This window comes from Hypomesus transpacificus, chromosome 10, assembly GCF_021917145.1.
Source record: "Hypomesus transpacificus isolate Combined female chromosome 10, fHypTra1, whole genome shotgun sequence".
NCBI lineage: Eukaryota > Metazoa > Chordata > Actinopteri > Osmeriformes > Osmeridae > Hypomesus > Hypomesus transpacificus.
The window spans coordinates 8,295,582-8,318,493 of NC_061069.1; the positions used below are offsets into that span (position 1 = coordinate 8,295,582).

Below are 22,912 nucleotides of genomic sequence, written 5' to 3' on the forward strand. Positions count from 1 at the left end.
ACTATTTGACAAAAAAAAGGGCCCACTAGATCTGTAATCAATTCTAGCTCTCACCTTTAAAGAAGTATTAACAACTGATTAAAAGAAGAAGAAAAATACATCTTTAATGTGAAATTGAAGAGACAGTACATTTAAGAGAAAACTGCATTTACTAAACTAACATACCAACTAACTGTGACAACTCCTTGGGTAGGATTAGAAGCCATAAACATCACATCTAGTAAAAGCTCCTTTTATACACTGAATGATTATGGATGGATCAGAAACCCAGAGGTTGGGTCGTTGGTCCGTCAGGATCCCATCATGGAAGGTTCTGTGGGGTTCTATCTCCTGTAGCGGTACCTCTTGAAGTGGAACCAGAGCTGAAAGATCCCATTAGCAAACTGACATCGGAACCCATGACGGTGTGAGTATTCCCACTCGCGGTTTACAATCTTAAATGCAATATCCTCGTATGGAGGACCTGCATGGAACCTTAGAACCCCAAAGTCCTTGTTGTCGGGACTAGGTTCCAGGAAGTACTGTGGGGTAGAACGCTTGTTGATCAGGTCTGGGTAGAAAATGTTGAACTTGTAGCCCTGGACAATCTTGGGTGGAGGGTTATCAAAGTCATAATGGGTCTGGTTATATTTATTCCACTCAAAGCCAGTGTGGACCCTGTTGAAGAAGCGGGGTTTCCGTGGACGATATTTGTCAGCCCACAGGTACATCTTCCCTGTGAGGGGGAGCTCCACGCTGAACTGAGCCTCGTCACCGCCCATACCCTCTTTGGCTCGGCGCACAAAGGCATCTTCTGGGCTCTCGCTTGCCTCCCCTGAGTGGGCAGATAGAGAGTGGTTCAGAGAAGACGACATTAAACGCTGTGAATGTCTGGAACAACTCTTGTGCACAATACAGTCAGAGAAGGCGATAAGCAAAGAAGGCTAGAAGTGGCTAGATGCGTCCCATATGTGAGGATGTGTTTACATTTACATTTAGTCATTTAGCAGACGCTCTTATCCAAAGCGACTTACAGTAAGTACAGGGACATTCCTCGACGGCAAGTAGGGTGAAGTGCCTTGCCCAAGGACACACCGTCATTTAGCACGGCCGGGAATCGAACTGGCAACCTTCTGATTACTAGCCCGATTCCCTAACCGCTTAGCCACCTGACTCCGCTGATGTGTTCTGTGAGTGAGTGTGAGTAGCTCCCTACCTGTGATCCGTAGCTGTCTCCGTGCCAGCTCCAGGCTGTGCTGGTCCTCGTCAGGAGAGATGGTGTGCGTGTCCAGGGGAAGCTCGGACGGCTGGAGCAGGGTGGGGCTGTAGCGGCCTGAGTCATACTCTGCCTGGCTCTGCTGAATCAGGTCCTCTTCGGTCAACACCGACTCCTCGCCCTTCTCCTCCCCATCCTTCTCTTCTTTGTCCTCCTCGTCATCCTTCTCGCCCCCGTCTTTCTCTTTTCCCTCCCTCTCTCCCTCCGTGGTGGCCGATGGGCCTGCCTCTTCTTCCTGCTCTTCGTTCTTGTCTTTGCTCTGACTGGTGGAGGGGCCGGAGGAGGAGGGGCCAGGCTCTTCTGCGGTTGTGTCTTCCTTCTCTCTTCTGTGAAAGATTACAGATTGGACCAATGAGACATCATATGTGGATGTGGTTGTCAGTGCGTGTACACGTTTGGTACAGGTGTGTGTGTGCGTGGCTGTCCCAACTCACTCAGACTGCTCTTCTTCTGGTTCTTCTTTGATAATGGGGAACAGAGGTTCACTCTCGACACCTTGTTCCTGTTTCAGCCTGAACAGCTTCTGACGCAACACGTCCTGGTGTCTCTCTCTCAACCTGCCAAACACACACTGTTAACCCACTGTTTTGATGCTTTGGTTGGTCATGGTTGATGTTTGAGAGGCAAACACACACACACACACATAACTCCTCACTTTGCCCTGGACATGTAAACACGGACTTGCTGCATCAGGCTTTCCCAGTAACCTATGTCAAGGTTGGATCCTCCAGCTCGAATCTTGGTCTCAATGTTCAGGTGTAAGGCTTGCAGCTGACTGTAGGTCTTTCCCTTGAACACCGTCTGAACATCGATGGTCACTGACGTGTTGATGCCTTCACGACGGTCGCCTGGAGACGGATAGAGGGGAATGGAGCCGAGAACACACAGGAAATGAGAGGTCAGCGATGAACGACTAGGAGGACTTATTCTGTGTATTGTGCTAACACAGGGTGAATCCCAGTCAGTGAGCAGTGCTTCCGTACCTGGCCCTTTCCCAGAAGCTTCTAGTTTCCTGAGCTTGCTGATTTCATCCTCTGTGATGGTGGTCATGTCCCTCCAAAAGTCTACGTTCTTCCCCTGCTCCAACTCCATGTACACCTACACACAGCACAGCTTCTTAGACACATGCATACACACACACACACACACACAGATGGATAGACACTGGAATACCTCCACACACACACACACATAACACAAACACACCTTGATGTCTTCAAGCAGATCATCCATGTCTGTGACTGTGAGTCCGTTGAGGAAGGTGTACGGTTCATGCATCTCCACAGCCAGGTCATCATCCTCTGCACTGATGTACTTGGCCAACAGGTCTATAGGTTTGGCTCGGCCGTCCCGAATACGGATCTTAGATCTACAAAGAAGGAGGGTGGGAGATGGGAATTAGGGAAGAGGGGGGAGGAACCAAAAGATGTGGATCTATGTGGGAAGGCAGGAGTGTGGGCTATGGCAACCATGGAGGGTGCCCACTCACCGTAGCTTAGCCTGGTGCAGATGGAAATTGTCCTCTTGCTCAGCCCAAGTTTTGAAATGCTCCGCCTCCTTCTCTCTCTGCAGCATCTCCAGCTCGGTCTCTCGCATGGCCTTCTCTCTTTCCCGCTCCAGGCGCAGCTGTTTGACCTGGGGCACACAGACATGGTCACACAGACCTCTTACCACTTCTCCTTTCAGGATAAATTAGGCACACCCACACATGTCCACACAACCCTCACCTTCTGAAGCTCTCTGCGGTTGTCCTCCTGAATGCGCTTGTTTCTGTCTTTCAGTTCCTTTTCTCCCAAGTGGCCGATGCCTTTTCTATCCAGAGCCTAACCACAAGAACAAGGACACACACAGATGTTTCGCATGCTGACTACAACAGCAACAATGAACATCCAACTGACAGATCTCCAGATACCAGGTTTAGTACCTACTGGTTTACCAAAACAGAATGCTCAGCAGTTTTATTAACATCTAACAAATAAATCTATAAACTAAAGAGAAACCAGTTGTTTCCAAATGCCCACTTTGTGGGGGGGTCACTCACCTTCTGCCATTTAAATGTGCCAAGCAGGTTGTTGTCACCAAAGGGGTTGTCTGCATTTGTGTAGCCCATGTATTCTTCGCTCCAGCCCATCTTCTCCCTCTTCTTTCTCTCCTTGGCCTCTTTCTTGGCCAGTCTTCTGGCTCTCTTTTCTTCTGGCGTCTCCAGAGCTTTAAGCATCTCTTTCTGCTTTCTTTTCTCCTCCTTGACCGAGGTGCCTGCACCTCGAGGCCCGGGGGAGACCCCTCGGCCTCCACCGTCTGACCCAGAGCTCTCAGAGGAATTTGATGAGCCAGAGGGATGTCTCCTTCTCGCTCCAATATCCCTCCCTCCGCTCCTCTCTGGCACTCGGTCTTCACTTCTCCGTCCCTGCTCTCTGTCTTGGCTTCTGTCTTTATCGTGACTCCTCACACTGTCCCTGCCCCTCTCCCTGTCTCTGACTGGGCTTCTGTTGCCTCTGTCAGCACTCCTCCTTCTCCTCCACTCTCTGTCACTGCTGCCTCCATCCCTCACTGTCCCCCTTTCTACACTGGAACCTGAGTCTGACTGGGACTGACCCCTGCCCTTTCTCTTCCCTCCTTTGTCCTCTCTGTGGCTGGCTTTTTGGGGTTTCTTTGTCCTTCGTCTTGAATCATCAGATTCAGAACTGTGGAATGGAAAACATAGTTTCAGTAAGTTGCACATAAGACGTATTTATGAGCGTGAATGAACAATAACATAGCATCTATAACTAAAGGACGATTACACTGCTTAGGCTTTATTCCTTATTTTGTTACTACGAAGCAGGGTAAAATGTTGACCTAACTGACTGTACCTGGATCGGTCTTTTGGTTTGTTTTTAATACGATGTCCTTCTCGCCTCTTTTCACCATCCGTATCACTTCTGGAGCCGGATTGGTGCCGATGTCGGCCTACTGAACCACCACTGCTAACGGAATCTCCACTCCTAGATCGCCTACGCCTCCGGATAGTTTTGTTCATCTCTGCGGACCTGCTTCGACCTCTCCTATCTTCGGGAGACCGCGATCGACTTATTCTTGACTTTTTTGTCCCCCGATCCCGATTACGAGAACCAGAACGGGACCGACGATACCTTCTCGAATCCATGCCACACTTCCTTGATTGGGTCTTTTTTCAACTATGTCGCGTAAATAGGGGTTGTGTGAATCAGATTACACTAACAAAACTATAAGACATCAAAAGTAGTTTGACTGAAATATTCCAAATCATACACCGATCCATTTTAGCTTGAGAACACGAAAACCCGTGTTTTACTATGTATGGCATCTATATATATTATGTTGTAATGTATTTCTTTATTACTCCGGCAAAGAGATTGGATGAGCTGTGGGGCCTTAACTCTTCATCGACGCATGCTATAAACGTCACACTACAGCTCTGATAGTAGTTTATGGACAATGGGGGGATCAAAGAGGGGGATGGGTACAGAGTGTATCTTTTCACAGATGCTGTGGATAAATTATCAAGCGAGTTTGCAATATTAATTACTACCTAATGTTTATACGTTGTCATTTTCACATAATCTGCTACAAATGTAGCGATCTATGTTCGTGTTGTTGTGACGACATACAGGTGGCTCCTTTCCAAAATGTCGTGGATGTAGTTCCAGAAAAGAAATCACAAAATATTGTTATGTCGAGTATTCACTGTAACACCGTAGTAGATGTTATTATTTTGTATCATCATGGTATGTTTAAAAGTAATATGGAAGGCCCCATTGAGTGATTGGATTACTGACGCAAACAATAGAAGATTCCTATACTAACAGAACATCAGTTCCCAGAAAGCTTTGCAACCTTATTGACTGTTTTGAGAAAAGGGGGGGGACTGATTTTCAACTCTTATCTTGTTGCTACAGTAGCTGGCTTACTGGGAGATAGAGGAAAATAACACTGACAACCTTAGCTGACTATGTCTTCTTCGCTGAACATCTGAATCAACGCTCTTTGCATGTCAAGTGGCAGGTCAAAATACATATTTTTTTATTTAAATAGCAACAGAGAGCAGATATCGTTCATTTGAGTGAATTCCCTTGTTAGCTTCCTAGCTAGCTGCTCAAAGCTTATTCTGCTGTTAGCATTAGATTTACGGCTTAACCAGTCTGCCAGGTCGAAGATCTTTATTGAGACAATTTGTATTTATTTATTCTTTAATCAATATACCAAAAATTGTAAGATTTATGTTGGCTACCCGAAGTAGATACTAAATAACCCTTCAACAAAGCCTTTGTTTAACTTGCGCATTAGAAGGGCTGGCTAGTTATTGTATTCATCGAGAACAAACAAAGAACCTTTTTTTGTTTTGCCAGATCAGCTGGCTAGAGGTGAGCCAGTAAACACCATTTTTGGTTGGACAATCTTGCTTATAACTATGGCGCAACACGGCCCAACTCACGTTGCCAGCTCACAAAAAGCACTTATGCTTGAGATGAAGAGCCTCCAAGAAGAACCAGTTGAGGGATTCAAAATAACATTGGTGGACGAAGCAGATCTCTACAACTGGGAAGTTGCCATTTTCGGACCCCCTAACACGCACTACGAAGGAGGATATTTTAAGGTAAGGAGAGGATTGAACTAGCAAAGTGATATTATTGAGATATGTGCGTACTTAGTCGCACATAAACGTAATAAGCGTCAAGGACCGTGCCTGTCTTCAGCATCAACAACCTAACGCAAGCAGCCAACACGCGCTTTGCCTGTACTTTCTTTGCTGCTCTGAATAGCGAGCTATATCGGTCGGTATGTCGTATAGTTGTTGTGAAGTATTTTCATCACATCTCAGACACCAGGGCATAATGCCAAACAAACAAACATGAAGCCAGTCACCGATCTTATTAACATGCACATATCCTTTATCTAGGCTCGGATCAAGTTCCCAATAGACTACCCTTATTCACCCCCTGCCTTCCGGTTCCTCACTAAGATGTGGCACCCTAATATCTATGAGGTAAGTGCTACAAAACCATAGTGATGGGTTGTTAAGTCTGACCAAACTACAGTGTCATGCTCAACGTATGGTGTGGTGCACATTGTGTTTGATGATGGTATGGTTTATCTGTTGTGTGTTAGAATGGGGACGTGTGTATATCCATCCTCCACCCTCCAGTGGATGACCCACAGAGTGGGGAGCTTCCTTCAGAGAGATGGAACCCCACCCAAAACGTCAGGTATACATCTTGCTTCTCTCCCTCACAGCGTTCCTCTGGATCCACCTTTACGTCATTTCCGAATGTTAAACTCACAAGTTTCCGTCAACACATTTGCCTCGGTGCCTCTGTTTTTCCTCTTGGGCCCTCCATCCTCCAGTGCACAGATCACATGACACAAGCCTGTCTGGATTCAGTGGAACGTGGGCATTTCCTGGAAATTAATATGGGGTCCACTTAGCATGGGGAAACACATGCACACCTGTCTCTGCTCAGGGTAGCTTGTTTATCTGTTACTCTGCCACCATATCATATTAGAGGGTTCCATCTATCTTTTTCTTTTGTACAATCCTTTTCTGTCATTGTCAGTTTTGCTTTTGGACACATTGATTATCTAGTGTCGTGGTTTTTATCGATTCATCCGGATGTGTGTGTGTGTGGGTTCAGCTAATCTGATGTACGTGTGCATTTGTGTTCCTCTTAGGACCATCCTGCTGAGTGTAATCTCCCTGCTGAATGAACCCAACACCTTCTCTCCTGCCAACGTGGACGCCTCTGTCATGTACCGCAAGTGGAGGGACAGCAAGGGCAAGGACCGAGAATATGCCGAAATTATCAGGTACACACACTTAAAACACAAAATGGATCACTGTAACATTTGAATTCAGCTAGACTGATTGATCGTTGATCTCCTCTTACAGGAAGCAGGTGTTGGCCACGAAAGCGGAGGCGGAGCGTGATGGGGTAAAGGTCCCGACCACACTGGCCGAATACTGCGTCCGTACTCGTGCCCCGCCCCCCGACGAGGGCTCTGACCTTTTCTATGACGATTACTATGACGACGAAGAGTTGGAGGATGAGGATGCAGACGACTGCTGCTATGACGAGGACGACTCTGGGAACGAGGAGTCGTGACGTGTCAGAACTTTGCACGCCGACCCTGCTGAAGCATGTGACTGACCCTCTCCTTACGAGAGCCTCGTCTGACTGGACTACAAAAAAAGTTTTTAAACCACTCACTTTTTTATCTGCAGAAGGATCACGTGTGTGTTTTTCATCAGCCCACGGGTTCTTGTCAGAATCCAAGCACACTTTAGGTAGGGTATAATATGATAGACTTGCACCAGCATACAGTTGGCACCTGTTCCTATTCCCCTTTCAGTAGTGGTAGCCCTGCTCTTTTTATCATTTGTTTTCCCTTCTGTGTTCAACATTGTAGGTTTTAATCCCTAGTAAATAACGGTGCAACGTGCACTGGTGCACAGGCTTGGCAAATAAGCTCCTTTTAATTTCCTTCTGTCCTTCAAATGGGCTTGTTAACCGGGTTTTATTCACCCAGAGTAGGCACCAATGACTGAGGACTTTACTGGTTGTTGTGTGAGCTTTAAGCTACACTTGCATTTCCCAGAAGGAGGTTCTGTCATGTCTTTCTGTTCTGACATTTCGGGCAAATGAGTAGACGCATGACAAGACAAAACATCTGTGCATGTCAGACATCTTTTAAAGGTCTTTCTTGTACAGACAGCGTCTTTATCATGCTCATCCTGGCTCAAGTGAATGAAATGTGATTGTGATTATGGCAATACCAGTGACATGTGAGTCTGGAGGACACTTGGTTGAAGTTAAACAGTGGGTCATGTCCTAGGCAACTGCAACATGTTGACAACTGTTTGTTGGGCTGCTCTGGCCATTACTGTTTGATGTGTTTGATTTCTGTCACTTAAGGAGAGAGCAGGTGTGTGTGCGTGATTCCAGAACATTCAACATAAGGTTACCCAAGACAGACGCTCATCAGAGATTGCTCCACAACATGATGGAAACCAAGATCTGAATCAGTCTTAATGGGATAGTTCATCCTATTTTTATAATTTGTTATAATGCCTCCTACCATTAAAGTATATATACACAGTAGACTACTTCCAACATGAGGAATTATCAAATGAAGTATAAATAGGATAAACTACACAGCGGAAACAAGTCCACAACAATATCCAACAATGGTGAAACTGTTTGCTGTATTAGTTGTCTTCACACTTAGCTATCTTGCAAGCTTTGCTGTTTCGCTATCTTACTTTTTATTTCAAGCTTTGCCTGTAATCTGTGTTGGAGAATGATATCAATCTTCTCTGTGAGGGGGTCGGTGGGTTTGGATTAGGTAGTGGGGTTTTGTAGTAAGCTTGTGTATCTGTGTTGTACCATGTTGTGGCAGTGTCACTCAGAAAGCCCCTGGATGCTAAAAAGAAAAATGCCACTCTCATTTTCATTGATTGTATTTATTTTTGTGTGTTGGTGGAGGGTGGTATCACCTATCTCCAGGTAGGCGGGCATCAATGCGTGTGAGTGTATGTGTGCACGCATGTGTGTATTTTGTATCAGCAATATTGGATGTTTCATTTATTACGATTTGACTTAATATAACTGTAATTCTCAGGATACAAAATCATAGATAATTACACAGCAAGTAACTACGTTTCTTTCAAGGTTGTATAGTAAGTTGTCAACTGTTTTAACATGCACCTTCACTGATATGCACATGTGGCCGGATGGACGATCACTGTATTCAATAATTTAGCTGTATGCATTTTATGTTTTTTTGTTGTTTTTTTGCCTATATACATTTTAAAATAAAGAACATTATAGGACATTTTATGAAGCCTCTTCTATCTATGTGCACAACGGTTTGACTTAATCTGTGGTGATCTTAATCTGTGGTGATCCATATGCCAACATTTTAAAAACCTAACCTGTCTTGAATGAATTCAGAGGTGAAGATGGCAGGGTTTCTGCAATGTCTAAACCGGAAAAGGTTGCTGATAGCAAACGTTGCCATATGACAAAATGGGGGATCACTATAGTGTCCTATTAGATAATATATGTTTTTTTATGAAGTGAAAACAATAACGAAAGGAATAGCAGCAAGTAAAAACAACGATATTTCTGATAATTTCACCTTGTCACACGGATACCCAATACTGTGTTGATGAGTGCATTTGGTAGGAAGCACCACATTTGTAGTTCATTGTCGCTTGTTGATGACGTCACCAACGTGGGTCAAGGCATAATCGGTGGCAGTAGAGGAAGATTTGCTCAATAGCACTCAACTTAATCGATGGTTAAAATTAAAATAGTAGTTTATGAAAGCAATTTATTGACTTCAAATTGCACGTTGAAGCAAGAGAAAGGGAGTCATGTCGGTAAATTACGCCGCTGGACTATCTCCCTATGCAGACAAAGGTGTATGCGGGCTCCCGGAGGTGAGCATCCAGGCTGCTAGCAACTAAATTGCTCTCATGTCTGATTCTGCATCGATTCAATGGATAGCTATTTATATAGCTAGCTACCTTTTGTCAGTTTTCGTGTTGTTCTCACCTCTTCTTATTTTATATACCCATTCTCAATAACACCTCATGGCCTTTTCTTTCATCTCATGTTTGCTCTTCCCCACTGAACTGTTCCAGGAGTTTGATAGTCCAGAGGAGTTGAGAGCCAAGGTGGAGACTCTGGCCCAGCTGATTAAGGAGTCTCAGTACATGGTTGTCCACTCAGGAGCGGGAATCAGCACCTCTGCAGGCATACCTGACTTCAGGTGACTCACAAACACGCACCCCACCACTACCAGACTCGCTCGTCAAAGTTAAGTTAATAATTTAACAACAGAAAGACTTTACAGGAGGACCTTCTCTCTTTTAGCCCAATGCACTGCTACTTCAGACATATTGTAAACATTCATATTAAAATAGTCTTTGAAAAGGCAACGGACTGTATTGCCATAAGGGGGCAGTAGAGCTCTGAATGACTGATTCTGAAATTGACCCACTATCCATCCACACAGGGTGGATTTTGCCTCTCATTCTCAATCCATCCAATGTTTTTCTCCCCGTGTTGCTGTTCTTGTGTGTCTTGTCTTTTGAATGCCTGGGTAAAAAGGTTGTGGCTCAGTTAACACTGGTAATATTTTACCTATAGGGGGATTCACATTCATGTTTCATTAGCCTGTCTGTTAGCATGCTACGTATGTCCACTACGTTTCCTTTCCAGAGACATTTCTCGACATTAATATTTCGCAGTTCTTTCTCTTTCTCACACAATGGCTGACGTATATCCCTTTGTTGTTTGTGCTTGAAAGGCAGTCTACTGTCCAGGAGTACATCACGTTCTTAGCGATGAGTGTGCACCACAGATGGCCGCAACGGTTCAAAGGGAATGATGGAGTAGAGTTCTTCCCTCAGTATTCTCCCTCGGCTTATGCATGTTAATGTGTTTTGAACGGAGTAGTCTAACAGCAGAGCCCACAGTGGGAATGACTGATACTGACTGAATAGTCAGTTTACTTTCCCCCCTGTATGCTTTGCCTCACCATGTCCTTCAATGTAGGTTGCTGAAATACACATAACCTCTTATGTATCCGTTTGTTTTGTCTCTGGTTGTCAGGGGTCCTAAGGGTGTATGGACCATGGAGGAGAGGGGAGAGACTCCCCACTTTGAGACCACTTTTGAGGATGCCACGCCCAGCTTTACCCACCTCGCTCTCCTGGGACTGCAGAGGGCTGGCTACCTTAAATACCTTATCAGCCAGAATGTAGATGGCTTGCATGTCCGCTCAGGCTTCCCCAGGTAAAACGGTAATGTCTTAGCCTTCATGTCACGTAGCATAGATCCATCTAGTCAACATGCTAGACTAGAGGTTCTCTCCTGCTTCTTGGCATGATTTCTATTTTAATTTACCCACTGTGAATAATGAATTCATAGTAGCCTCTCCTGTCTATCTGCAACCCCTCTGCCGCTTTGAAACCTCCGATTCGGTTCCACGCTGGCTCAGAATATGATTAACATATTAACACAGCTGACAGGGTCATACTGTTACTCCACATCTCATAGTAATCAGAGACAGGAAATGAAATGTTGAACTAAGTCGTGACCTGCTGCTAATGTCTGTTTTGCATAGATGAATGGCAGAATATGAATGGATGTGGTATGAACTGATGTGGCACACAAGTTGTGTGAATTTTTTGGTGAAAAAAAAAATTGACCCTCATGATCTTATTCCTGTCCATCTCTCCTGCCTCTCTCTCTTAGGGACCTTCTGTCTGAGCTGCACGGCAACATGTTTGTGGAGGAGTGTGGGAAGTGTGGCAGGTACGCTAAGATGAAGAGCGAGGACATTTTGGGGACGTTGGTACTTGAGTGGAATAAATAGGATAGAAGGGTGTGGCCGCTCGGCACAAAACAGACAACAGGATAGTTTGCCGTCTGACGCACAAATGAAAACACGGAGGAGCATACAAAGTTACCTGAGGCAAGGCCGCCGTTTCACATGAATGCTAATGAGAATCTGCTGCCAGCTGCCATCTGTGATGTTCCTTTGGTGTGAGATTGGCACACCAGAATATGAATGTGCTGGAAGGTTTTACATCAATATGTTAGGGTTCTTTTCATTTATTAAGAATGATGTTGATGTTTGCCTTCAGAAAAGTCAGTGAAACATTCGAAATGCAATTTATCAAGACACCAGAGGGAATGGAGCTGTGGGTTGTGTGGTTGTCCAGGCAGTATGTGAGGGAGAAGGTGATTGGTGTGATGGGGCTGAAGCCGACAGGACGCTACTGTGAGGAGGTCCGCTCCAGGGGTCTCAGAGCCTGCAGGTAACACACTCACTGATGAAGCCCTATTGTCATTCACATCTATCTACAATTCCATGTAGACCAACATATCTCAAGGCAAAGTAACTGTGTGTGTGTGTGTGTGTGTCAGAGGGAAGCTGATCAGCACCATACTGGACTGGGAGGACGCTCTACCCGACAGAGATCTCAACAAGGCAGATGACGCCAGCAGGTGACACAAACATCCGTCTGGCTTTTTACAAGAAAGGTCAAACCGCAGCCTTTGTACTTTCCAAGTAGAGCACAGACCCGTAGCTGTGACTCACTAACAATCACTGCAGTAAAACTGAGGAAAGTTCAGCCTGTAACATGGTGAGTGCAGAGCCGGAGTGGACACGGACCCTGTAAATAAACATGCAGATGTGCATGACTGGCGTAGACTGGACATGGACCGGACATACCTTTTGAACCAGTGAATACTGTGTAGTGTAAATGTTGTCTGTGTGTTCCCAGGAAAGCAGATCTAGCTCTGACTCTGGGCACCTCCCTGCAGATCAAACCCAGTGGAAACCTCCCCCTCCTCACCAAACGCAAGGGGGGCAAGGTGGTCATCGTTAACCTGCAGGCTACCAAACACGTGAGCGATGCATGCATTTACAGACGCGCACACATGCATAACCATGAAAGCTAACTATGTTAGCTTGTGCTCTTTTAGTTGCAGCATCAACAAGCCTCATTCACATCATTTTCACTGCTGGATGTTTGAATCAGTAGAGGACACAGTTCCAATCATCTCATTATCTCATGGCTGTCGCTTTCTCTTTACCAGGACAAGCATGCACATTTGCGTATCCATGGTTATGTGGACAATGTCATGAAACAGCTGATGGAACTGCTGGGATTGGACATTCCAAAGTGGGAGGGGCCAACCCTCTGTGAAAGCTCCACAGACAACACAGCACCTGACGCTGATGTGAAACCACCGCCTGTTACAAAAAAAGAAGTGATGAGGGAGGAGAGGAAAAGACTGGCTGAACCCAAAGATGAAGAAGTGGAGGAGGGGAAAGGGCCACGTCCAGTGAAGAAGGAGAGAACAGACTCACCCTCGGAAACAGAGGAAAACAAAGGGTTTGTGGTTCACTCTGACTCTGGGCCTGTTGATGGCCAAGCCCCCGTGACCAGGACCCCTCCAAGCCTTTAGACAACCAGATTCTCCCCCTACTCATGCAAACATGCAAGCGTCCACAAGCCCAACTCTACTAATACTCTCCCACTGGTGTCTTCCACACACGCACACACACACACACACACACACACACAGATCAAAGCTCACGCCCAGCAACAATGAAAGTCCTGCAGCCTAACTGACGTAAAGATTACTGGTGGAACCCTCCAGAGAGACCTACATCACAGAGATATATGACTTGAATTATAACAGGTCTTACATTGATACAGGCTGGAGGCAGGTGCCCCAAGTTCTTGCATCATTGGAATCCAGAGCAAAGCCACAAAGCTCAGATTCTAGTGGACCATGGAATGAAATTATGATTGATGCTTAGAACTGAATTTGAATCCTTTACATCCAAGAACCAGGATGGTGTACTCAGGAGGCTGTTATAGAGGACACACGTTACCCTAGGTCATCCATATGTCTCTTAAGTTGGCTGGTTGCCTAGTTAATGCCTTTGATGCTGTGATATCAATTTTTTACCCCCGAATCTTTCTTTCTTAACCTTGACTTGTATCACATTCATTGTTTTGTTTATTTATATACATACTCTGTGTTCTGACATCAAGTACCTGTACAAATGTCCAGATGTTTCGATAATAAACATTGAATATGAAATAGTGTGCATGACCCTGTAGGATGTCCAGAGTTTTATCAGCCTGATTTGATAATAATGATAGATGGAAGCCTAGTAGACCAAAGCTCTCTTCTCCCTTTCAATCCATCATGGTCACAGCAAACCTCTACCACACATTTCCCAAGAGGCTTCAGATTTGTGGTGCCATGATTAAAACTTCACACACTTCCATTGTTGAAAGCTCCAGAAGAATCTGTGACCCGCTGTGAATGGTGGTGCAGTATCTATGGTTACTGACATTGTGCTCCCCGGTTTCTGTCAACCAATCTTTGGGTAGAGACAAGATGCTGAGTGGACTTTAGTATCTCCCAGACCAGGGTGCAGGGCATTACCCAGGGTAAATAGATAAGAGACGTGTCACCCAAAGTATCCCCCTCACTTTATGAGATTAAAGGAAAAGTGTTCTATGTACTTCCTTATTCTGACCATGCCAAGAGGTTTTGTGAGATTCCAAGACTCTCAATAGGTTATCTTGGTTTGAAAGGTATAGACCAAATTGCAACCTTCTCACTGGTTGGTTAAATGTGGCCAAGATAAGACTTGCATATGCCACGTCTGCATAATGTGTCTTTGGCCTACCTTCTGCTCTTTATCTGTGTCTGGTGTACAAAAGAGGACTCCTGTTCTGTCTGTGTCTGCTTTGGAAAGAGGTCAGGTTGTATGACAGTGACAGTAGTGGCAGGTGTGAGGAAGAGCTGGGACACAGATGTTGTGTTTGTGAGATGAATAAACTGTGTCCTCCTGCTTGCCATTACTAGACGAGCCATCGTGTCCTTTTTCATGGTCCATTTGCCATCCGCTCAATGCCCACTCACTCACTTTTTACCACTTGTGAAATCTCTCCTTTCATTCCGCCCATCACTCAGTTGTAAAGGAGACGTTGAGGTTTGCAGCAAAGCGGGCGAACGAGAGGCAGAACGGTTCTGTGTGCTTTCCAGTTCAAATCCGGATAATTGCCCAATCCATTACAATGCTTTCTATTTTCAGGGTGAAAAGTGCCATGGAGTTGAACGATAATGGCAGATGACGGATGGCAGGTGTTTCTGACATACTTACAGGCTACATCCAACTTACATGCCAAGAAAATAGGAGAAGGTTTAAGATCTAAAGCAGGGGTGGGGAACATCCGGCCACAGGGCCATAGCGGCCCCCAAGACAGCGTGATCCGGCCCGCGAGGTAATTCATAAATACCCCAAAATGATCTAGACAGCAATAACTCTTTTTTTACTGAGAACTGTGTCATACCGATTCTGTTTATTTTTTGAGGAAAGTTGCTTTTTTGGGGATGGGAGGGAGAGAGGGGATGCACATTTATGATTGTGTCATGTTGAAAAAATTGCTAAACCTGAATACTTTTTTTTATGGATAGTTTTCTAAAATGTTTATCATTATAGTGTAGTACAGGTGGTTTGCAACCACACAAAATATGAATATGTCATCCTGTTCTATATTTAGTCTCACACGTGACGTGGAAGAATGGGGTGTGATCCACACTTGTGCCAATGGGGCAAGTTGTTTTTTGGGCAATCAAAAAGGTATGAGATTAATTATTATTTTGCCAATCGATCATATATTGTTGATGCACATTGCCTGAGTGCTGGTCTCGTCTGCAGAAGGAGCCATATGCAGCCTGTTAACACAGACTGGAAGAGCCACTTTAGGCTGCCCACTCCACCAAAGCTTCCAATTCAGAAAAACTGAAGCAAGTATTTTTCTACTCCAGTTGAGGTGATTGGTTGAACTCGTGATCCAGATCCTTATTACAATTCAGAGCAGCAGTCTGCAGGGGTAGAGAATCTGTGCCGTCACGCTCTGTTCAGAGAAGGTTAAATATCGAAGAGCTTTCCCATCCAGCGTGGCTCTATGTTCTCTGCCTGGAATCACAGAAGGAAAAACTGGTTTACAGTTAACTTCCTTACAATGGGGATGAGAGAGTCCTTGTTTGGAAAAAAAGAATCCGATTCACAGTAGTATATATAAGATTCACAGTTGTATATTTGAGGAACCATCACTATAGTTCCCTCCAACCAATATATGGATGTTTGCAACATGATGATGTGGATCAGCACAAAGACTTAGCTGGTGGTGTCCTAGTTTAGACAAAAGCCATTCAAATGCTTTTCTCTGTCTCCTTTAACGGTTATTAAACTTGATTCATGTCACCTAGATTAATCTTACATGGCAGTAGCGTGAAATGAACTCCAAGCTGATATGACAAAACCTTAATGGACAAAAAAAACTGACAGAAATGTTGCTGCACTGGGGGATCGGGGGGGGTGAAGAGTGGTTCCCTGAGGTTCCTTTACAGTATTGGTGCTCAATCACACACACATAGACTGCTATTACTCTGTTTACAATCTCTTTCTGTTACCTTTCCTCTCAGAAGTGCCACCAGAATGGCCTTCCCTCCTTCTTGCAGGACAGTCTTTGTTTCAGGGACAATCTCTAAGCACAGTATTACCATATAAAGTAGATCAATGTGATGAAGAGGTATATGTAACATGTTTTGTGGCACCTTTTCTAGGTTGTATTTTGATTGGATGTAAGTTTCTGGATATCCTCAGATACATACTTGTCAGTAAAGTGGTTTCTTCAAAACAATTTTTATTTTTAGTGGCTTTTCTAGAATCACCTTTTGATCTCAAAATAAGTGCTAACACTGATGCGATGGCAGGTGGAAGATAGCAGATGTCTCATATGTGTTTTCAGTTAAACATTCCTGAAAACATTTACATTTACATGACTACTAGACTTTGACTAAGATGAGGAACGCAGGCATGTTAAATAAGCACGGCCTCCTCCACGTCTTGTTCTGCCACCCACTCAACGGGTCTCCGAAGACCCTTCTTTGCTTCGAAATGAGTTAGAACGTTCCAAGCTTGACTTGTCCACAATGAGGATATGTCTTACCATGAACATCATAATGTACTCGATAACAAATGATCAGTCAATCTTACTTTTGCCTCTGTTGTATATCATTTGGTTCCTAATTGGCTGGTAAGAGCAGTGTTCATGATTACCAACCTGAAGCAACTGAGGTAAGCAAAAGGATATTAAGATATTAATTGGGATGGAAGAAAAAAAATTATCAAGTATACTTTTTTTCTCTCTAAATTAATTGGCAATCTGTAGAACGGTAATAAGCTGGAGAGTAGCCAACCAAAGCTGTGTTTAGAATAATGGAATGATTGAATGTGGAGACACCAACTTGAGGAAAATATTCAAATTGAATCAAAGCGTTTTGTTTGTTTCTGTCATTTAATTTCTCCCTGATGTAGGTCATGTGTCGGACCCATCTCCCCCAGGCTCCCAGTAGCTGTCATGTGGATGTAGACAGTAATTGTTGCTGGGACAACGGATCGTACTACATAATTGGAAACAGAGTAGTGAATCGTCTTCCACTTATTAGAGGGGTTGTGAAGTGGGTGTTGTATTTATGGTTGGGCTCTGTTCTTGGGAGTAGCAAGCAACTGTCATCCTAAAGTGGTAAGATTGTAGTAATCATGTGGTAAGAGGTTGCTGCTACGTTTCTGTGGTTCAATTTACAAGGTTTTGTGATGTTCTCAGAAACATACACTGGTAGTCTCAGTCCACACGTCCATTTTGCAAGATAGCTGTGGTTACTCCCCAACTTAGCCATATTTATTAACCATGTTATAAATGCAGTACCCAGAGAGTATAGATAGGGTACAGAAATATGGGATCTTGTTTGAACATCACACAATTACATCGTATTTTATTTTTTTGTCACAGAATTTTACATTTAGACAACATTGACATAACATGTAAAGCACATTAGATCACTGATTAAAAATACATATTCTGCCTGCTTTGCAATAAAAGAATACTGACAACTTCACATGACACCATTCATTAAAAACATGCCTTGACAACATTTTAGGAAGATATAACTTAAGATATAAAACAACAATTAGTCTTGTCCCATTAGGAAAAAGGACAGAGATGAAAATTCCACAATTTCAGTTAAACAGATCTGATAAAGCAGGCTGGAACTGTAATTATACTAAAGAATGCCACAATCTATCCAGAACTCTTATTTTTCTCCAGTTATAGTAGCACCGGATCAACCACTTGGACAGCTCAATTAAGGTTAACCGTCATTTCTTAAGATGACCCTTTTACTGGTCATAGGAGGATTAATTATGTTTGAAGAGCTATGCAGTTTGAAAAATTGAAGTGCGCCCTCCAAGCTTTGCCTTTGAACGCAACAAGTGTTCTCATTTATCTTCCTGCATTGTTCGCAGGCTGTTCACATGGGATGAGTGTTCATCCATAACTATTCATCTCTGTTAATAAATAACAGATGACCAGAGATACAGTAAAACGCTACTAGGTCATCTTAAATACATTATTTATAAGTGAAACTGAATATCAATTTGCTAAGCTCTACAAGGTGTGCTGATACATGTTCAATATTTTCATCTTCATTGCAATCATATACTCTGTCAACCTGAGGGTAATTTACATGTTGATATCCTCGTGGACAACGACCATGCCGGGCATGCTTTCCTCCACTTTCCTCCCCCTCAGGGCCAGAGTCAGAAAGCTCCGGATGGATAGAGACGCTCGGACAAGCAGCTCCTTCAGGCCAGCCCGGTACTCCTGCCTGATCAGACAGTACAGCACTGGGTTCAGGCAGCTGTTGGTATGAGCCAAACACACAGTCAGAGGGAAAGCGTAGGCCTGGGCATTGTAGAAGGCCTTATTGAAGGGAACCTGGTCAAACTTGATGAGCACGCTCCACAGGGTCAGTGCCTGGTTTGGAAGCCAGCAAAGGAAGAAGGACAAAACCACGATGGTGACAGAGCGGGTCAGTTTGGAGCGCCGCCGGTCACGGCACTTCTCGCCTTCAGTCTGGCGTTTCATGTCCATGCCGAGTGCACCACCCACGGCACGGCGGCTGAGGATAAACCTCAGGAGGAGGAGATAGCACACACTGATCACTACCAAGGGAACTACAAATCCCAACAGCATCTTCTGAATCTGGTAGAGACCCAGGAGAACCTGAGGGTCCCAGCGGCCTGAATCTGAGTCTGAGAACCGGACAAGACACAGCTCATCATCTGCAGACACCTAGAAACATCACAGACATATGAAATATTCAGAAGATGGATATGTTAAAGCAATTTTTAATGAATTTGTTCAAAACCGAATCCACTGAAAATATGCCAAACCTGGACTGTGGTTGAGTAGACTGCATGGGGAAGTGTGACAACCACTGATACCAGCCAGATACCCAAGCTGGTCCACTTAGCACGAACGGCGGCCATTTTGGGGCTTCTCATTTTCAGAGAGGAGACGAGAGTGCAGTAGCGTGCTGCACTCATGGCCGTCAGGAAAAAGACACTGGCATACATGTTCATGGTGGTCACCGAGCTGACAATCTTACACATCACCCTGCCAAAGGGCCAGCGGAAGTCCAGAGCCGTGTCTACCGCCCAGAAGGGCAGGGTGAGGACGAACTGAAGGTCGGTGAGCGCCAGGCTCATCACATAGCAATCAATGGATGAGTGGTTCTTCCGGTGGCGGGAATGCAGAAGGAACAGTGCCAGCAGGTTACCTACAAGACCGAGTGCACAGACCACCAAGTAGACCAGCGCAATGATTACACGCACCTGTGAATTTCAGAAACTGAAGGTCAAGTCTTGTGCAAAAAGTTTATTACTAATATACAGTCATATACAATACTTCCCATGTTTGGTCCATTAAACCTTGAGCCACCTCTATTTGAAGTACCCAAGATAAAATGGCCTGTGTGGTGATTCAAAAACTATGCAGCTATTATGAATTGGTAGTCTAGACAAATTTTAAAGGGGCAATTGACTGCAAAACCGATTTTACCTTGTCATTGTTGAAAAACGACAGTTCGGATGGTAAACTGAACATACCGTGAATATCAAAGTCCATTGACACCTCTTTCCTATTCAAATCTCAAAAAGCAAAAATTTGGCTGTAAAACGCTAGCTTTTAAACAAAGCCACCGGTCCTACGTAGGACCGGTGATCGCCCTCTTATTGGCTCTGGTCTGTATCTTTGTCACGCCCCAGAATTTACATCCAGACCAGCCCGAGGTAGCGTCTATCTCCGATACTAGTTTAGCTGCGCGCTGCTCTGTGTAGGCTACTTATAAGGAATTACAAAGAAGAACGTTTGGAATTATAACAAGGATATTGAAAATGGACCACGGTCGTAAATGCTGTGTTCCAGGTTGTACAGGGAAGGCTAACAGTCACACAGTCTTCCCAAGGAGCCAAACATTCAACAGGCATGGCTGCTGTTGTCTATGAGAAGATCCCGGCGAAGTTCGACACTCAATCGTTCATTTGCTCTGAACATTTCACCCAAGACAGTTTTGACAACCTTGGACAATTTCAAGCAGGATATGCTAGGAAGCTGAACCTGGAAAGAGGTGCTGTTCCAACCGTATGCTCATTGCAACCGCAAGCTAAGGACAGTATGATGTTGTGCTAACAGTTATTAGCAATGCTAACGTTTCCTGTATATAGCATACCAGGTAGAATGCTAAATACGTTTCTACACACATCAAATGACTCTAGCTAGACTAGCTGTAGTCGGCATTAGAAGGGAAGCTTCCGAAAAATAGCCAGAAAACGAACTGCAGTCTGGCTTATTGCTAACGCCTGTCTAGATAATCTATTTGAAAGAACTGGAGAAAGGCAGGTTCTAGATACAGGATACGTTAGCATTGCTATTAACTGTTACTAGTAACACTTAGACTGTAGGCATGTAAACAAGTTTAGCTTGCTAGTTAATGCAAGAGCATAGGTAGAATGTGTGATAATTTAGCCTAGTTTATTGGCAATGGGGCTAACGTTGATTCATGTTCCTGACTGTGTTTTATTCAAATAAATAACCTGTGTAATGAAAATCTACAATTCACGATGCATGTGTGTCCAGATCTTTGTCATGTTATTTTACAGCAAGATATCTAGAGCTAGCCTAGCTAACTAACTGAAGCCGAGTAGAATCAGGATATGGTTTGGTTGCTAAGCTGTAGCCTAACGTTCTACCCACCTGAATCAATCCAGTTTGCTTCAACAACAGAAGTGGAAACAAGTAATGTTATCATTTCAAATGATATATAGTCAATCTGTTGAAAACAGTGTTGTGTAGACACAATAGATTTATTTGCGCATTTTTATTTCAAGTCTTCAACTTCGGTGTTGCTGTTGGCCGTGTTGCGTTTTTGCTCCCAGCTTCACTCGTTGATAACCAACCAATCAGCGCGCAGCTTATCTAAATATTAATGAGCATACCATAAAAGGAGAAAAGCCAGTGTTTTTTCCCGGGAACATTTCAGAGGATCTGTCAGAGGGCATAGAACAGCACACGGGCCATTTTCAACCCAACCAATGTTACATACCCTATTCGGAGACCTTAAGGAACAATGTGAAATACCCAAAAAACCCAGTCAATTGCCCCTTTAAACTGTTGATGGAATGTTTAAAAAGAAAATAAACAATCTCTTATAAGGTAATTACTACTAACAAAATACATACCCATCCATACAGGGTTAATGCTTCAATGTTGTCAATTATCATATAAGCATGACTTTACTCTTTGACAGGCTATGCAAACTGGTAAAAATACACACTATCCTTTCTTAGTTTTTTTCACGCTCTGTTCATGTTCAATCCTAGCTTCTAAAATCAAAGATTCTATTCTTCAATAGCTGACATTTATACTGGGTTTGATTATCAAATGTGTGAGCATTTAAATGAGTCTACTGAGTGACGTATATTTACCGCCAAGTTAGCGCTGTCCCCGTACAGTTCAGGAGCTGACTCTTTGGAGAGGAGATCAAGCCAGCAGTTCAGGGAGAGGTTGTTTAGACTCCCCAGTCCCACTGACAGGTTAGTTGCTCCAACAGTGTCATCATCGTCCCCTCCGCACATGTTCAACCCAAAGAAAACCAGATAGCCTAACTGCTGGTGTGCATTTTAACGGTCTTTCGTCCAGCCGGATATTCCACAGATGTTGCTGAGCAAAACAGCTGAAGTCAGAATTGCATCAAAATAATGCATGTTGAAAACCACAAATTGTCTTATCTGTTCTTTTCCCCCCTCAGAAGGCTATTTCGCGTTTTGTTACGTTTTAGTCATCCAAACTCATATATCCTAACATTTTTCTGGCCAACAGGAACAACAGTGGATATGCATGTCTAATTAAAAGTTTTTTTTTTCCAAAAAGCAAACTACTGGAAAGAGAACTCTTGTGGATCCAATGTTCAGTTGTGTTTCAGTTCTTTGACTTGGATACACTGGATACGAAAGTCGGACTGATTGCAGAGAGCGTCCGACTCGTTTTTATACTGGGTTGGCGAGCAAGCGCGCGCTCTACCTCCCTTTCTTTTTGAAGGTTTGTCACACATTTTAATGTGATGAATTCCGAAGAAGTTGTCTCTACGTTACTGCTCGACAACCTGTGACACAACATGGATTTGTTTCTGTGACGCTGGATTCGAGTTACAAAATCAAATAGCAGGTATCCCCGGATACTTATCAAGGATATAATAAACGAATAGTTTTGCATGTTAGAGAGACCCAGTGGCTAATATGATTTTTAGAATTTAGTTAGGGGTCACAAGAGCAGAATACTAATATAGGAACCTTTTATGCTGTAACAATTATGTTTAATTATGTTTTAATGTAAGATTTTACGCACATCATTTTCAATGTTGTCACTGGCCTATGCATACCTGCTAGGCTAACATATTTTGAGCTATCCGAAATGACTCCTCAATGCTTTCATGTCCTTGAGGACGGCCACATATTAGAATTTAAACGGAACAGTGCATTACACAATTTTAATGTCACCCACGTTGTTCAAAAAGGCAGATTGTAATCTTCATATGTCACCTAATTAACTTTGTGCAGACTGACTTTGTTCACTGCTAGATTTGAGACCCGAAATACCCGTCTATATGGTATCATTAGAGCCTCACA

The 22,912-nt window shown here is 44.0% G+C and overlaps 4 protein-coding genes across 5 annotated transcripts; 2 read left to right on the forward strand and 2 right to left on the reverse strand.

Moving 5' to 3' along the window:
* Positions 1-78: 78 nt before the first annotated feature.
* Positions 79-4,602, reverse strand: cactin. Its single transcript, XM_047027667.1, has 10 exons — positions 4,108-4,602; positions 3,297-3,939; positions 2,983-3,078; positions 2,745-2,890; positions 2,462-2,624; positions 2,239-2,353; positions 1,911-2,103; positions 1,690-1,812; positions 1,196-1,581; positions 79-814 (listed from the first exon to the last, which is right to left on the reverse strand). Exons 1-10 carry the CDS (start codon positions 4,398-4,400, stop codon positions 324-326), a joined length of 2,649 nt encoding a protein of 882 aa, XP_046883623.1. The 5' UTR covers positions 4,401-4,602; the 3' UTR covers positions 79-323.
* A 518-nt stretch (positions 4,603-5,120) lies between these two features.
* Positions 5,121-9,103, forward strand: cdc34b (cell division cycle 34 homolog (S. cerevisiae) b). Its single transcript, XM_047027724.1, has 5 exons — positions 5,121-5,870; positions 6,174-6,260; positions 6,383-6,480; positions 6,944-7,078; positions 7,161-9,103. Exons 1-5 carry the CDS (start codon positions 5,685-5,687, stop codon positions 7,372-7,374), a joined length of 720 nt encoding a protein of 239 aa, XP_046883680.1. The 5' UTR covers positions 5,121-5,684; the 3' UTR covers positions 7,375-9,103.
* A 382-nt stretch (positions 9,104-9,485) lies between these two features.
* sirt6 (sirtuin 6) lies at positions 9,486-13,905 on the forward strand. Of its 2 annotated transcripts, none has more exons than XM_047027706.1 (8): positions 9,486-9,713; positions 9,918-10,045; positions 10,891-11,073; positions 11,536-11,595; positions 11,928-12,101; positions 12,211-12,291; positions 12,573-12,696; positions 12,889-13,905. In XM_047027706.1, the coding sequence occupies exons 1-8, from the start codon at positions 9,648-9,650 to the stop codon at positions 13,258-13,260; spliced, it is 1,188 nt and encodes a 395-aa protein (XP_046883662.1). In that variant the 5' UTR covers positions 9,486-9,647; the 3' UTR covers positions 13,261-13,905. The 2 variants fall into 2 exon arrangements, with proteins under 2 accessions (XP_046883662.1, XP_046883663.1); XM_047027707.1 differs by having other exon boundaries at positions 12,006-12,101.
* Positions 13,906-18,391: 4,486 nt separating this feature from the next.
* Positions 18,392-21,862, reverse strand: LOC124472333 (relaxin-3 receptor 1-like). The gene is made up of 3 exons (XM_047027108.1): positions 21,713-21,862; positions 19,121-19,561; positions 18,392-19,019 (listed from the first exon to the last, which is right to left on the reverse strand). The coding sequence occupies exons 1-3, from the start codon at positions 21,860-21,862 to the stop codon at positions 18,408-18,410; spliced, it is 1,203 nt and encodes a 400-aa protein (XP_046883064.1). The 3' UTR covers positions 18,392-18,407.
* Positions 21,863-22,912: the final 1,050 nt, after the last annotated feature.

What these genes read in the sequence shown, in the direction of transcription:
- cactin (XM_047027667.1), bottom strand. Translation starts at nt 4,400, where the DNA reads ATGGATTCGAGAAGGTATCGTCGGTCCCGTTCTGGTTCTCGTAATCGG. An exon ending in ACCGCAGAGAGCTTCAGAAG is followed by an intron (nt 2,891 to 2,982) that starts GTGAGGGTTGTG and finishes TGTGTGCCCCAG; the next exon opens with GTCAAACAGCTGCGCCTGGA. An exon ending in CTGCACCAGGCTAAGCTACG is followed by an intron (nt 2,625 to 2,744) that starts GTGAGTGGGCAC and finishes CCTTCTTTGTAG; the next exon opens with ATCTAAGATCCGTATTCGGG.
- cdc34b (XM_047027724.1), top strand. Translation starts at nt 5,685, where the DNA reads ATGGCGCAACACGGCCCAACTCACGTTGCCAGCTCACAAAAAGCACTT. An exon ending in GGCACCCTAATATCTATGAG is followed by an intron (nt 6,261 to 6,382) that starts GTAAGTGCTACA and finishes GTTGTGTGTTAG; the next exon opens with AATGGGGACGTGTGTATATC. An exon ending in AACCCCACCCAAAACGTCAG is followed by an intron (nt 6,481 to 6,943) that starts GTATACATCTTG and finishes TGTTCCTCTTAG; the next exon opens with GACCATCCTGCTGAGTGTAA.
- sirt6 (XM_047027706.1), top strand. Translation starts at nt 9,648, where the DNA reads ATGTCGGTAAATTACGCCGCTGGACTATCTCCCTATGCAGACAAAGGT. An exon ending in GCAGGCATACCTGACTTCAG is followed by an intron (nt 10,046 to 10,890) that starts GTGACTCACAAA and finishes TCTGGTTGTCAG; the next exon opens with GGGTCCTAAGGGTGTATGGA. An exon ending in GTCCGCTCAGGCTTCCCCAG is followed by an intron (nt 11,074 to 11,535) that starts GTAAAACGGTAA and finishes TCTCTCTCTTAG; the next exon opens with GGACCTTCTGTCTGAGCTGC.
- LOC124472333 (XM_047027108.1), bottom strand. Translation starts at nt 21,862, where the DNA reads ATGTGCGGAGGGGACGATGATGACACTGTTGGAGCAACTAACCTGTCA. An exon ending in GGGACAGCGCTAACTTGGCG is followed by an intron (nt 19,562 to 21,712) that starts GTAAATATACGT and finishes TGAAATTCACAG; the next exon opens with GTGCGTGTAATCATTGCGCT. An exon ending in TCTACTCAACCACAGTCCAG is followed by an intron (nt 19,020 to 19,120) that starts GTTTGGCATATT and finishes TGATGTTTCTAG; the next exon opens with GTGTCTGCAGATGATGAGCT.